Source organism: Ailuropoda melanoleuca, chromosome 8 (assembly GCF_002007445.2).
Source record: "Ailuropoda melanoleuca isolate Jingjing chromosome 8, ASM200744v2, whole genome shotgun sequence".
Lineage (NCBI taxonomy): Eukaryota > Metazoa > Chordata > Mammalia > Carnivora > Ursidae > Ailuropoda > Ailuropoda melanoleuca.
In genome coordinates this window covers 35005580-35018959 of record NC_048225.1, presented here as the reverse complement: position 1 = coordinate 35018959, position 13380 = coordinate 35005580, and the positions used below count along the sequence as shown (strand labels likewise).

At 37.1% G+C, this 13380-nt stretch overlaps 1 protein-coding gene across 3 annotated transcripts in view; it reads right to left on the bottom strand.

The window, feature by feature from the left end:
- MTMR2 (myotubularin related protein 2) overlaps positions 1-13380 on the bottom strand; it is a 117681-nt gene that overhangs the window by 57604 nt on the left and 46697 nt on the right. The window contains exon 4 of one of the 3 annotated variants that reach the window (XM_034666135.1): positions 7047-7210. The exons of the other annotated variants lie outside the window; for them this stretch is intronic. Within the exon in view, the coding sequence (XP_034522026.1) occupies positions 7047-7097 (51 nt within the window). The 5' untranslated portion in view covers positions 7098-7210. The remainder of the gene's footprint in view (positions 1-7046; positions 7211-13380) is intronic. 3 annotated transcript variants of the gene reach the window in all.

The window sequence follows — 13380 nt, the reverse complement described above, 5'->3', positions numbered from 1 at the left end:
GGCCCTCAAACTCAGTTAGAGGTCTCTTCTGCATGAGCTCCTATCTAGCACTGACCACACCACTCTGCTTATCTGTTTTCTTGCTACCAGACTCTGAGAGAAGAGGTATCATATCTTATATACTTCACAACACCGAACAGAAATAGAACACAAGCCATATATGTAATTTTTAATTTTCTAGTAGTCACATTAAAACAGTAAAAAGGAACAGGCAAAATTCATTCTAATATATTTTACTTAATCCAATAAATAAAAAATATTGTCATTTCAACACGTAATTAGCATTTTTAAAGTATTAATGAGATATTTTATATTCTTTTATTCATACTATGCCTTTGAAATCTAGAGTGTATTTTCTACTTACAGCACATCTCAATCTAGACCAGCCACATTTCAAGTGCTCAACAGTCATATTTCTAGTGGTGCCCATTTTAAGCAGTACTAATCTAATGAATCTAATTCTTCTTGATAATTAAGTCATTCCTTACTTTAAGTTAGGTGCTTAGGGAGGATTAGACAAAACAGTTAGACATTATCGCCACAGCCCAATGTTCACCTGAGGCGAATAAACTGAAAACTACAAACACCGAATTAATTCTGTTTAATAAACTTGCAATCTAAACAAATTATATCATACTTTTGAAAGTTTAATTATTTGTTTTATAAAGTAACCTTAATGCAATACCTAAAGGACTAAAACATACACACATAATTTTTTATATTTCCCATTCTAAAACTCATAAAAGGTTATATTTTTGAATGGCATCCAGTTGCCAGTTCATGATACAGCCTTTTATGAAGTCATAGAAGAAAGAAAGAGAGCAGGAGGAGGGAGGGAGAGAAGGAGAAAGAATGAGCCTATGAAGATGCAGAAAAACAGGATATAAACTTGAAACATGCAAATATAGACTTTCCCTGGGTTCAAATCCTGTCTGTGCCACATGTTAAGTGCCCTTGGGTAGAGTGCTCAACTTCTTTATGCCTCTATAAAATGATAATAATCATACTGCCCCATAAAAGTGTCAATGAGTTAATACATTTAAAGCATTTATACCAGTGTTGACACATAATATATACTTAATAAGTGTGTTCTATTGATCACAATAATAAAAATTCAGACTAACAACTGATGACTAGAATCTGGATAAGAATTTCTACTAATTATGAAAACAACAGAATTAGATTGAAAGATACAAATAACTAACACAGTACACAAAGAACAAAAATCAAACATGTTACACATGTGAAAGATCATCTAAAATGCTTTATCCTGGGACGCTTAGGTGGCTCAGTCAGTTAAGCATCTGCCCTCAGCTCAGGTCATGATCCCAGGTTCCTGGGATCGAGCCCCACATCAGGGTCCTTCCACACTGGGGAGCCTGCTTCTCTCTCTGCCTGCATCTCCCCCTGTTCGTGCTCACACTCATGGTTTCTCTCTTTCTCTCTGATAAATCAATCAATCAATCTTAAAAAAAAAAAAAATCAATGAACAGAGGAGCACCTAGGGGGCTCAGTCTGTTATCGGGCTCAACTGATTTCAGCTCAGGTTATGATCTCAGGATTGTGAGATCGAGCCCCACATCGGGCTAAGTGTGGAGCCTGTTTAAGATTCTCTCTCTCCCTCTTCCTCTGCTCCTTCTCCCCCCCAAAAAATCAATGAACAGAGACATATCTAGGTGAATCATAGCAAATTTTTTTTGAAATATAAGAATTAAAAGACAACCTATGAGAATATAGGCCAAAAGAGAGAGGTCTAGGGGAAGTTGCATACAAAAGCAAGATCAAGCCAGCTTCAAATTATCTGTAAAACTACATTGTAGAAAACAGTAACAAAATGTTACCAGATCTTTGAAAGAAAATGGTGTGACCTGACATGTTTGATGGCAAAAGGAAGTTACTGTCAGATATGCCAAGTTACCAAAAATATAACCCACATGTCCTGCTTTTAAAAAAGAAAAAAAAAAATTACCTGAGGCAATAATTAAGCTGAAAAGGGAAATCAAAATAAAAACTTATATATAAGAAATTTGTGATGTATAGCAAAGACTTAAGTTTTACATCTTAACTACCTTCCTGCCCCCCCAAAATAAAATCCATTTACTGCCACCCATACTAACTTCTCTGAATCTTAGTTTCATCGTTCATATTATCAAGATCTATCTTACAGGTTTGTGAATATGAAATGAAACAGTTGCATCATACAGGGCTTTGCAAGGTGCTATTAAAATGTAAAAACACTTTAAAAATGTATAAAATATTTATCATCCACTTAGTAGCATCAAGGTAAGTTTTTACTGTCTCTTTCCACAGTGGCCTAATCACATGGTGCTTTTTTCCTCTGCTCTAAAATAGACAGGGATTAATATCTGAGACTGCATGTCATAAATCTCTCTCACCCCTGAAAATTTAGCTACAAAATAGCAAGCATCTTACTATTCTGAGGAAAGCAGCAAGAAGAGTGATGTCAACATCATGGCACCCTAAGATGGCCCTCATTTTTGTTGCCCCTTCACATCTAAAATTTGGCACCTACCCACAAACAAAAGTGCCTCCATGGGAGCTGTGGAATCAAGGGGCCCAGGAGGAGCCTCACCCACTTGTGCAACAGGTAACAGCCAGACAGAACCTGGTATGGGCTATGGAAACAGCAGGAGCCTGTGAATGGACTCCAAACCTTCTTGGCTGTAACACCTGGAAAACACCAACTTGGGCATATCCCCATGGATGAGAAAGCCTATACAGAAGTCCAGGTTTCTAGAGGAAGAGTTCGAGCACTCCACTGGAAGGAAGAAAAAAAGAAGTCTGGACACATGAGAGTGGGTAAGATGAGTTTTGCCAACATCACCCCTCCCCACAAGGTTCCACAGCTCCAAGAAAAAGCAGGTTGGGGATCCCTCCCATGGGGGAAAGGGAGATCAGTGAGTCAGTGCCCAGCTAAAGAAACCCATCTCTCTTCCACAGCACCCAAAGTATTAAAACAAGAGCTCCACAACAGGGAGAAAGGAGGAGTTCAGGAGAGAGACAGATAAGAATTTCAGAGGGCATGAAAGGGATGCATGCAGTTCACTGTTCTGTACTCCAATAGGAAGCCCACCCATGAGTCACCGGGAAAACCTCACCCCAAGATGCCCTCCTCAGAGCCACAGGAACCCTCGACATCCCAAGTACCAAACCCAACAATGATATATTTAAAGAACTGAAAGGAAAAAAAAACTGCTAGCCATGAATATTTTATCCAGCAAAGGTATCCTTCAGAAGGACAGGCTTGAAGGACAGGATTGAAGAAGCAATAAAGACTTTCCCAGAAAAACAAATGCTGAGGGAGTTCGTCACCACTAGGTCTGCCTTGTAAAAAAGGCTGAAAGGAGTACTTCAAACTGAAATGAAAAAAATACTAACAGAAACATAAAAACATTTGAAAATATACATCTCACTGGTGAAGGTTAATATATTGTCAGATTCAGAAAACTGGTCCTGTAATAGGATGGTATGCTAAACACTTTACTATATTATAAAGGTTAAAGAAAAAGAATATTAAAAACAACTGTAGCCAGTATAATTTCTTCATGAATACACAATATAAAAAAGAGGTAAACTGTGGCATCAAAACCATAAAAGGTTCAATGCAATCTCTGTCAAAATCCCAATGACACTTTTCACAGAAACAGAACAAAAAAATCCTAAAATTTACATGGAACCCCAAAAGATCTCAAATAGCCGAAGAGATTCTGAAAAAGAACAAAGCTAGAGGGATCACACATCTTGATTTCAAACTATATTACAAAGCCATAGTAATCAAAACAGTATGGTACTGGCATAAAAACAGACACGAAGATAAGTGGCATACACAGCTCAAAAATAAACCCACATATATATGGCCAATTAATTACAACTAAGTTGCCAAGAATATACAATGGAGAAAGGATATTCTTCTCAAAAAATAGTACTGGGAAAACTGGACAGCTATGTGCAAAAAAGAGTGAAACCAGACCCCTATTTTATACCATACACAAAAATCAACTCAAAATAGATTAAGGATTTGAACCTAACACCTGAAACCATACAACTCCTAGATGAAAACACAGTAAGCTCCTTGGCATCAGTCTTGGCAACGGTTTTTTGGATTTGACACAAAAGCAAAGGCAACAAAAGCAAAAATAAACACGTGGAACTATACCAAATTAAAAAGGTTCTGCACAGCAAAGGAAACTAGCAACAAAATGAAAAGGCAACCTACCTGAATGGGACAAAATATTTGCAAATCCGATATGGGGTTAAAATCTAAAATATATAAAAAACTCCCACAACTCAATAGTGTATTTGGAAAATTTTATAATAAAATATAAGGTGGGAGGGTAGGAGTAAGGATTTTAAACTTGAATGGTCATGTAAAGGAAAATCATTGGAGGCCTCTGATAGGTAAATGACATTGTTAAGGAGGTATACAAAACTAAATATGATAAAGATCAAATTATAATAATCTAAGAGAGATATATCAAAATCTAGATTACTCTGAGGTAGTAGAAATAAAGAGGAATATTTTATACTTGTTGGAAGAAGTGATCAGATTTGATCCTAAGCTTATGAAACAAACACAAGCAATTATTTGAGTAATGCTTTATGATTTTTATTTCAGAAGAATTGCATTTCAGATATTCCAGCAATAAAGAAGAAGTACAGATTCAACAAAACAAGAAGACAACTCAAAAACACTAGGGCCTAACTTCTAAAGTGGGGTCTGAAGAATGAAGACAACAAACCCAAACTGATTCCTTAGATCTTTCTGCATTAACATGGAAATATCTTTAGTGTAGAAAAAGTCATAGGACACTCAGATATGAGAGGAGGAGAGAAGTTCCCTGGAATACATAAAATGTGTATGATACAGATATATGAGATCCCTGCCTGCCTCGGGAACTCTGGCTGTATCAGTACATAAGATGATATAAGGTCTGCTCTTTGGTAGCATTTTATACAATATTTAATCCTTGTCTTATTGTCAAGAAAACTCTATTCACCATATTAAAATCTTACTGGTAAAAAAAAAAAAAAAACCTGCAATACAGACTGAAATTTATAATTCATTTATTCCTAAAACATAATTCAGTTTTGCTCTCTCCCCAATGAAAATGTTCCCCATTTTCTTTCACACCCTCTTAATCAAACAATTTTCAAACTGCTCAGTAACTTTCCATGTGACTTTAAGTTACCTCCCTTTCTCTCCCCCTCTGTCCATTTCTCTCCAATCAGGAAATTACTATAAAGGAAATTCAGAAACCCTGTCTATAAATGATGATCTCGATGTGAGCAAGTTTATGGGTCAGTTTTCACTTGGAATGTCAGATGATATAAAAACAGGAAAGAATACTTTGGAAATCTGCAAAGCACTACATTATAATCACCTGAAAGGGAAAAATGAGTCTTCAGAAGTTACAAACTATCCTCCACAGTTTCTTTATATACTAAAAACTGTGAAGGAAAAAATTAAGTACTCATTCTTCATTGGATAATTCTAGTAAAAAAAAAAAAAACAAACAAAACTGTTAACATCTATTTTACTTTACTTTTTATACAACTTGACTGACAAACCACAAAATAGGCAAATGAACCATACAAACAAAAATCTGAACAGGGTGGAACCACAAACTGGCATCTGGGATAAATCTTATTGCTTATATATTTGAAAGTACAAATTTGAGCACACAGAAGCCCTTTTTTATTATAACACTGCCAAGGACAAGTTGGTTTTCAGTTGAAACCACAACCACCAAAGGTTGGATAACATTACATCACCATCAATGATTCAACAATAAAAAAGAGTAAGTATCTAAAGACGAACAGTCTGGAAAGCATCACTCACTCATGCTGTGAGTTGGACTGTGCCTTCCTCCCCCCAAAAAAGATAGGCTGAAGTCCTGACTGACAGTATCTGGGAAGATGATCTAATTTGGAAATAGGGTCACTGCAGATGTAACTAGTTAAGATGAGGACATACTGGAGTCAGATGGCCCCCAACCTGATATAACTGCCAGAGATACAGGGAGAATGCCACGTGAAGACAAAGGCACAGATTGAAGTGATGCCTCTATGAGCCAAAGAACACCAAGGATTATTGGACTTCACCAACAACTCATGGAGAAGTATAGACCAATCTTGCCACTTTGATTTCAGATTCTAACTTCCTAAAAGAAAAACAGTTTTCCATACTCTACTCTCAACACTTCTGGATACAGAACATGGTGGGTTTTTCCATAGGAAACAATTCTTCAATTCTCAGTGGACACCAGCTGGGTATCCTACAATTCAATTATTACACTAATACCCACAAGTTGTACAAACTCCACATCCTAAGGGCTCTCAGACCATACGAATGACCTCCACTTCAAGCACCAATCTAAAGTCCTAGACTATCACCTATACATCTGACCAACCATCCATAAGTCAGGTTCCCATGACTCCACTCCCAAGTTCAATAATTTGCTAGAATGGCTCACAAAACTCAGGGCTACACTTTATCCACATTTACCTGTTTATTATGAAGGATACAACTCAGAAACAGCCAGCTGGAAGAGCCCGGAAGGTAAGGTGCAAGGTAGAAGGTGTATGTTATTTCCGAGCCCTCTCTGGGCAGGCACATCACCCTCCCAGTATCTCCAAGGATTCACCAGTCCAGAAGCTCTCCAAACCCTTTCAGGTAGGATGTTTCTATGGAGGCTTCATTACTCAGACATGACTGATTCACTCATTGGCCATTAATGATTAAATCAAACTCTAGCCCCTCTCCCTTTCCCAGGGAAGGGAGTGGGGCTGAAAGTTCCAAACCTCTAGTCATAAGGGTGGTTCCCCTGACAACCATGCCCCCATCCTTAGAGGCTTTCCAAATGTGACCTTAATACCATAAACTCAGGTATGGTTGAAAGGTGTGTGTTATAACAAAAGATGTTTCTTTCACTTTTATCACTCTGGAACTGTTTCAGGAGCCAGAAACCAAAACCAAATATCATATCAACAGATCCTCCTACAGTTCTTATCACTTAGTAAATTACCAAGGTTTTAGGAGCTCTGTCCAGGAGCTGAGGATGAAGACCAAAATACATATGTCTTATTATATCACAGTATCACACTCTGGAACCGTGAGAGAATAAACTCCTGTGTTCTAAGCCACACAGTTCGCAGCACTCTGTTACAGCAGCCCGAGGAATGAATACACCTAAAATCAAAAAAAATTTTCAAATTTGAATCTTAAATAATTTTAAATGTAAGCTGTTCTTAACTGTGAAAACTTGGAAGCAACCAAGTCTTTCAGACAACGAATGGATAAACAAACTGCGGTACATCTACACAAAGGAATATTATTCAGGAGTAAAAAGAAATGAGTTTTCAAGACAAAAAAAAAAAGAAAGGGAGGAAACTTAAAGGCATACCATTAAGTGAAAGAAGCCAATCTGGCTATGTATTAGATGAATCCAACTATACGAAATTCTGGAAAAGGCTGTATGTAGTTCTATATGTAGACTGTAAACAGATGAGTGGTTGCCAGGGGTTCAGTGAAAGGAGGAGAGAGACAAATAGGAGGAGCACAGAGGATTTTTTGGGCAGTGAAACTACTATGCATGATACAGTAATGGTGGAAACATGTCATTATATATTTGTCAAAACCCACAAAACACAAAGAGTGAACCCTTACGTAAACTATGGGTTTTAATTAATAATAATGTGTCCGTATTAGTTCAATTATAACAACTGCACCACACTAATACAAGATGTAATAGGAGAAACCATGGGGGGAGGCGGAACATAGGGCTGCAGACTTTTTATTTTCTAATAACTGAGAACATTAAAGTAACCACAATGACTACTATCTATGAGCAACATCGTTTTACAACAGAAAAAATATCTTTAAAACCGAAAAGTTCGGAAGATATACTCTTGTGATACAGAACAGTCCCTCCTTGATAAAAGATGGCTCATAAGAGAATATCTGTCAAAAACGAAATAGAAGTAGATAGGTAGACAGATGACATATTATCTCAATTACTTTCATTCCAGCCCACACCAAGGAAAACATCATCATGAACCGGCCTAGTTAATGCACTGCTTTTAGAAGATCGTTATTAGTTTAGTGCTTATAATATCCCTGAAAGAGAAGTAGTAGTAGTGCTATTCCCATTTATAAAGGGGATAACTGACCCTTACAGAAGTTCAGCAGCTTTTCCTAGGTGACATATACCTTGCAACAGCAGCTGAACTTGAACTGTATTAACTGTACTAAGTTTACGATCATGACATGACATGACAGCATTCTAGTGCAACTGTATAGCAAGCAACTGACATGGGGATAGGAGGCTGAGAAAGAGATCAGGACCAGGGGTAAGAGGAAAAGTCATCCATAAAGAAATAATAGCTGAAGCTATGAGGGAAAAAAAAAAAAAGAGCATAAGGAAGAAAGAAGGGAGTTAGGGAGTAAGCAAGAGCTGAAGGACACATTAAGGTCACCTCTTTTGGCTGAGGAGAAAGGAACAGTGAAGTGTACAAAGGGGGGGCAGTCAGAAAAAAGCGAACCAAAAATTGTCACCAGGTTTGAAATCGGGGGCCATCATCTTTGACTCCTCCCTCCCCCTAATCTGCAACATTCAGGCAGTTTAAACACATTACATCCACAAATGTAGGTTTTCAAATCTGTCCTTTACTTTGCATTATTTCATTATTCTAGTACATGTCCATGATCAATTTTTACTTGGAATTGTTCAAAGAGCCTCCAAACATGTCTCTTTGTTTCCATTCTACCTGCCTCTAAGTAATACTACCTGTTTGTGTATCCACAATTTCTTTTACTCCTCCCCCCACAATTCCCAACAAATGGGAATTTACACACTGTTTAATTCTTGATTTTTTTTAACTATCTTAAACATATTTTCATATCCACACATGGAGATCCACCTCTTCTTTCCAAAGATGGCATAGTATTCAATTATAAACATATAATTGCCCCCCAAAAAAACATTTCTATTGTTTCCAGACTTTTTAATGAAATTAAATAAGTTCCACTGCCAAGTGAAGAGGAAATGAAGCAAACAGAAACACTCCACAATTATTCACTGAGGAACCACAACTGAATTTACCAAGGCTGAATTTGTGCTCAATTTTTCAGAAACACATGTATTGGATTTTACCTGTTTATGACTCTTTCCGCAACAAGCTATGCTGAAAAGGTGAAAAATACAAAGAGAATTCCACTTGAATAAATACAAGTTTCAGCTATCCAGTATAGTTCCATACCCCCTCTAATCTTCCGTTCTCTTTTACTGAAGCAGAAGCAACACATCTTGTTTCAGTAAGAAACCCCCAGCCGAACCTTGCACAGTCAGCTGTTAACCAGCTAACACACTGTCCTTTCAGGAAAATGTCACTGCATAACACCTGTAGTAGAAAACTTCTACAATTTGATTTGAGATTTGTAACGAAATTGGATTAGCTTTGCAAGGCACGGTGTTGTTTATACTTCTATTTAAAAGCTGTTACTAAAGGAGCTTTAAAAGGTTAAGGCTCAGGGCAGGGATAAACAGTTGAGGCAACACGGAGAACTCAAAGTCTAGAGGTTAACCAACTTCAAATCATCTGTGAATGATGATTTTCACAACTACCATACCAAGCCCCACATCTCACGCATAGAGCCAAACCACGATCAGGCAGAAAACAACACACAGCTGTCTGCAGTTACATCCACCTACAATTAACTAGCACACTTCTATTTTACAGCCACTAAAGGTATACATACTAAAAGCAAAATATCCATCAACTGACAAAACTGAGGGTAGATTAGATCTTTACGACAAAAAGCCTCTTTTTCTGATTATTTAGAAAAGCAATTTTCATTTATTAAGGAAGTAATATTGAAAACTGCTATTGCCACCTCAAAAAATGTATTAAAGCTATTCTTTGTCACTTAAGAAAAGCTCACTGCACATTTGACAACAGCAGCAAAGCCACAGAAGGAGAGTCGCTCTGGGTAATGTGCCATACAGGAATATGACCAACCTGAGCCCAAGTAAGGGCAACACCAAGCTGTGCGCCTTGAAGCACAGGACTTAATTAATCTCTTCTGAATACCAGGTTTCCTACTGGTCACATGGAGTAATAATATCTGTCTCACAGGACTGTTGTGAAAGTTAAATGAGATGAGGTATATATAAATGTTTATCGGTAGCACGCTAGATTTTTTTCAAGTATTAGAAGCACATTCTTCTTTCCACCCCACCTCTGGAAAAAGCACATATTTGAAATTAAGCTGCATTTTTTTAAAGGATACTAACATTTAATGTAACGTTCATCATTCATCTCCCTTCCACAACTGAAAAAAAGACTAGTAATCAAAGATAACTTTAAAAATGAGGGAACAGGGTAACAGGCAGCCTCCATACTACTATGGAAAGTACAGTTAACCTTTGTTGCCCAAAACCATCTTCTCCTTAGTTTAACATTTAACAACTGTCTCTTCATTCAGCTCATAGTCTCTGAGGGACCCTCTACATTGTGAAAGATGCTAAATTCATAAGGCACTAATGGAGAGGATTCCTACAGTCATGGAGCTGACGTATAACTTCAAAAGATTTCCTTGGTACCCTACAGTGCTAAGAAAGTCAATAATTTGGTACTTTTGTATCTAATGTTAAACCTGATGGGAAAGCAGGCATAAAATAAGGCTACTCTAGACAAATGTGTATATATGATCACCCTACCCATGATATCACCTCCAAATAAAATGCATGCAAATGACTTTTTGCTTCAGAAGGAAAATAATTTTGTTCCTTTCTGGTTAAAAAAAAAGAGAGAGAGAAAGGAAAAGGAAAGGACACACGCACACCCAGTGCCCAGATCTTGGTTTCTAATACCAATCTCCATAAAAGAAACCTGGGCTCCTTGAGAAATGGATGATGATTTTATAAGACTGAGGCAGGAAATATCAAGATGAGCCTGGAGTATCCCATAGTGCTTACTTAGTAAAGTAGCAAAGAGCTTAGAACGAAACAAAACAAATCAGCCACAAGGATGGGAATACGTAAAGGGACAGAAGATCTGACTGAAAAAACTCTCAATTTGGAGTTGGAACAGTTTGAGTAACAAAGTAGTACTGAATTAAAATCCAAAATATACAATAGCTATCCATAAGGAAATATTGATAAATGGCTGCATAAAAGCAATAAGTAAGAGAGAAGAGACAAATCTCCATGCAGGAGAATTATGAAAAATGTATGTAGATGTTCCACTCTCAACAAGGTGGGCTTAAATGTGGGCTGTGCGTAGCCACTTCCTTCCAGAGTATAGTATAAAAAGGAGGAGGCGGGGAAAAGGAGTATTTTGCAGTGAAAAACCCTAACACTTCCTATACCAAATGGTTAAGGTTAACATCAACAGTGATAAATCATGTTGATAGTATGTAACGAAGACGGTTCTTTACTTCTGTGCTCTTCTTCCCAAAAAACATAACTCCAGTCTATGGGTAAAATAACAGACGTTCGACAAAACACCTGACGAGTGCTCTTTAAAATTGTCAGAATCATCAAAAACAAAAGAGTCTAAAAGCCTGTCACAGCCAAGAGACACCTAAGGAGGCATGACTACTAAATGTAATGTGATATACTAAATGAGATCCTAGAACGAAAACAAGGAGATCAGGTAAAACTAAGGATATTTGAAAAAAGTGTGGGCTTTAGTTAATTATAATGTATCAACATGGGTTCATTATTTTTGAGAGATGTACCATACAAATATATTAGTAATAGGGGAAACGAGATAAAATATATAGGAACTCCATACTATCTTTGCAATTTTTCTGTAAATCAAAAAATGTTCTAGGGGCGCCTGGGTGGCACAGCAGTTAAGCATCTGCCTTCGGCTCAGGGAGTGATCCCAGCGTTGTGGGATCGATCCCCACATCAGGCTCCTCCGCTATGAGCCTGCTTATTCCTCTCCCACTCCCCCTGCTTGTGTTCCCTCTCTCGCTGGCTGTCTCTATCTCTCTCGAATAAATAAATAAAATCTTTTAAAAAAATGTTCTAAATTGTTAAAAAAATCCAATAAGAAATAAATTATGATTAATATGCAAATTAACATTATGACCTTCATTTTGTCCCAATCTAAGTCAGTCTCTTATTTATAAATATGGCGTCCCAAGAAAATGAAGGAGACCTGCCTTCAAACAAGCTGAGGGCATAGGCCACTTTTCAGCATCCTGCAATGGACTGCAATTCACCGGTGTGCCTAGTTAAGTAGTTTAACTAAATTAACCCTCACAAGAACACACAAATGGTTTATTTTGAACCATTTATTTATATTTTTTTTCAGGCAAGAAACGGCAGGTTGAATATTAATAATGCAGGCACAGCAAGAAGCAAAAGTGACATTTCTCCCATTCCTAGCATGAGTTCTTTATCAATCACAACACGAAGTTAAAAACAAATGATGTGGGGCATCTGGGTGGCTCAGTCAGTTGGGCATTCAACCCTTGGTTTTGGCTCAGGTTGTGATCTTGGGGTTGAGATACTGAGTCCCACATCAGGCTCCCCACTCAACATGGAGTCTGCTTGTCCCTCTCCCTCTGCTCCTCTCCCTGTGCTTGCTCGTTTGCTCTGTCTCTCAAATAAATAAGTAAATAAATAAAATCTTTAAAAAAAAAACAAAAACAAATGATGTTTTTAGCTAATACAATCTGCCCAGAAGTAGCCCCCAAAAATTCACAGGCCTTCAGTGGACTTGTATTAACATAATGAATAAAACAAAAGTTAAATATATAAAAGATACGTTTTTAAATAGCAATAAATTAAGGAGAGGGAACAATTGATTTATATCCATTATTATTAATGATGAATGCTGCTCTTTATGTTATGCATCAAGATAACAGCTAAAGATATTATGAAGCCTTCATAATTAGCACAACATATATCCAGATTATAAAGATAAGTCTTTATTATTTTTAGTCACGTTTAAAGTCAGGTTATACCCAAACTATTATTTTATGACATTTCACAACACATAAGGACAAAAAAGTAGAAGCCTTTACAGATGTTTGTCATCTGTATTCTTACATTTTTTGGATTCTGTTTTGAAAATGAAATACAAGAAAAAGATATGGTCTCAGTATATGCTCAACAGCAAATTACTTCATTAATATAAACAATGTTCTCATTAAAGTTGTGAAAGTATAACCACTGGGAAAGGAGCCACTTGATCAATCAGGATAAAAAGACTCTAAAGTTTAAGGGTTAGCACTGCACATGAAATTCATTTTCTCCATCTCTCAAAGATAAGCAGCCGTAGAAAGGCAGATGAATTGAAAAACATACACAGTGCTACAGGATATCAGTGCGTGGTTACTTTCAT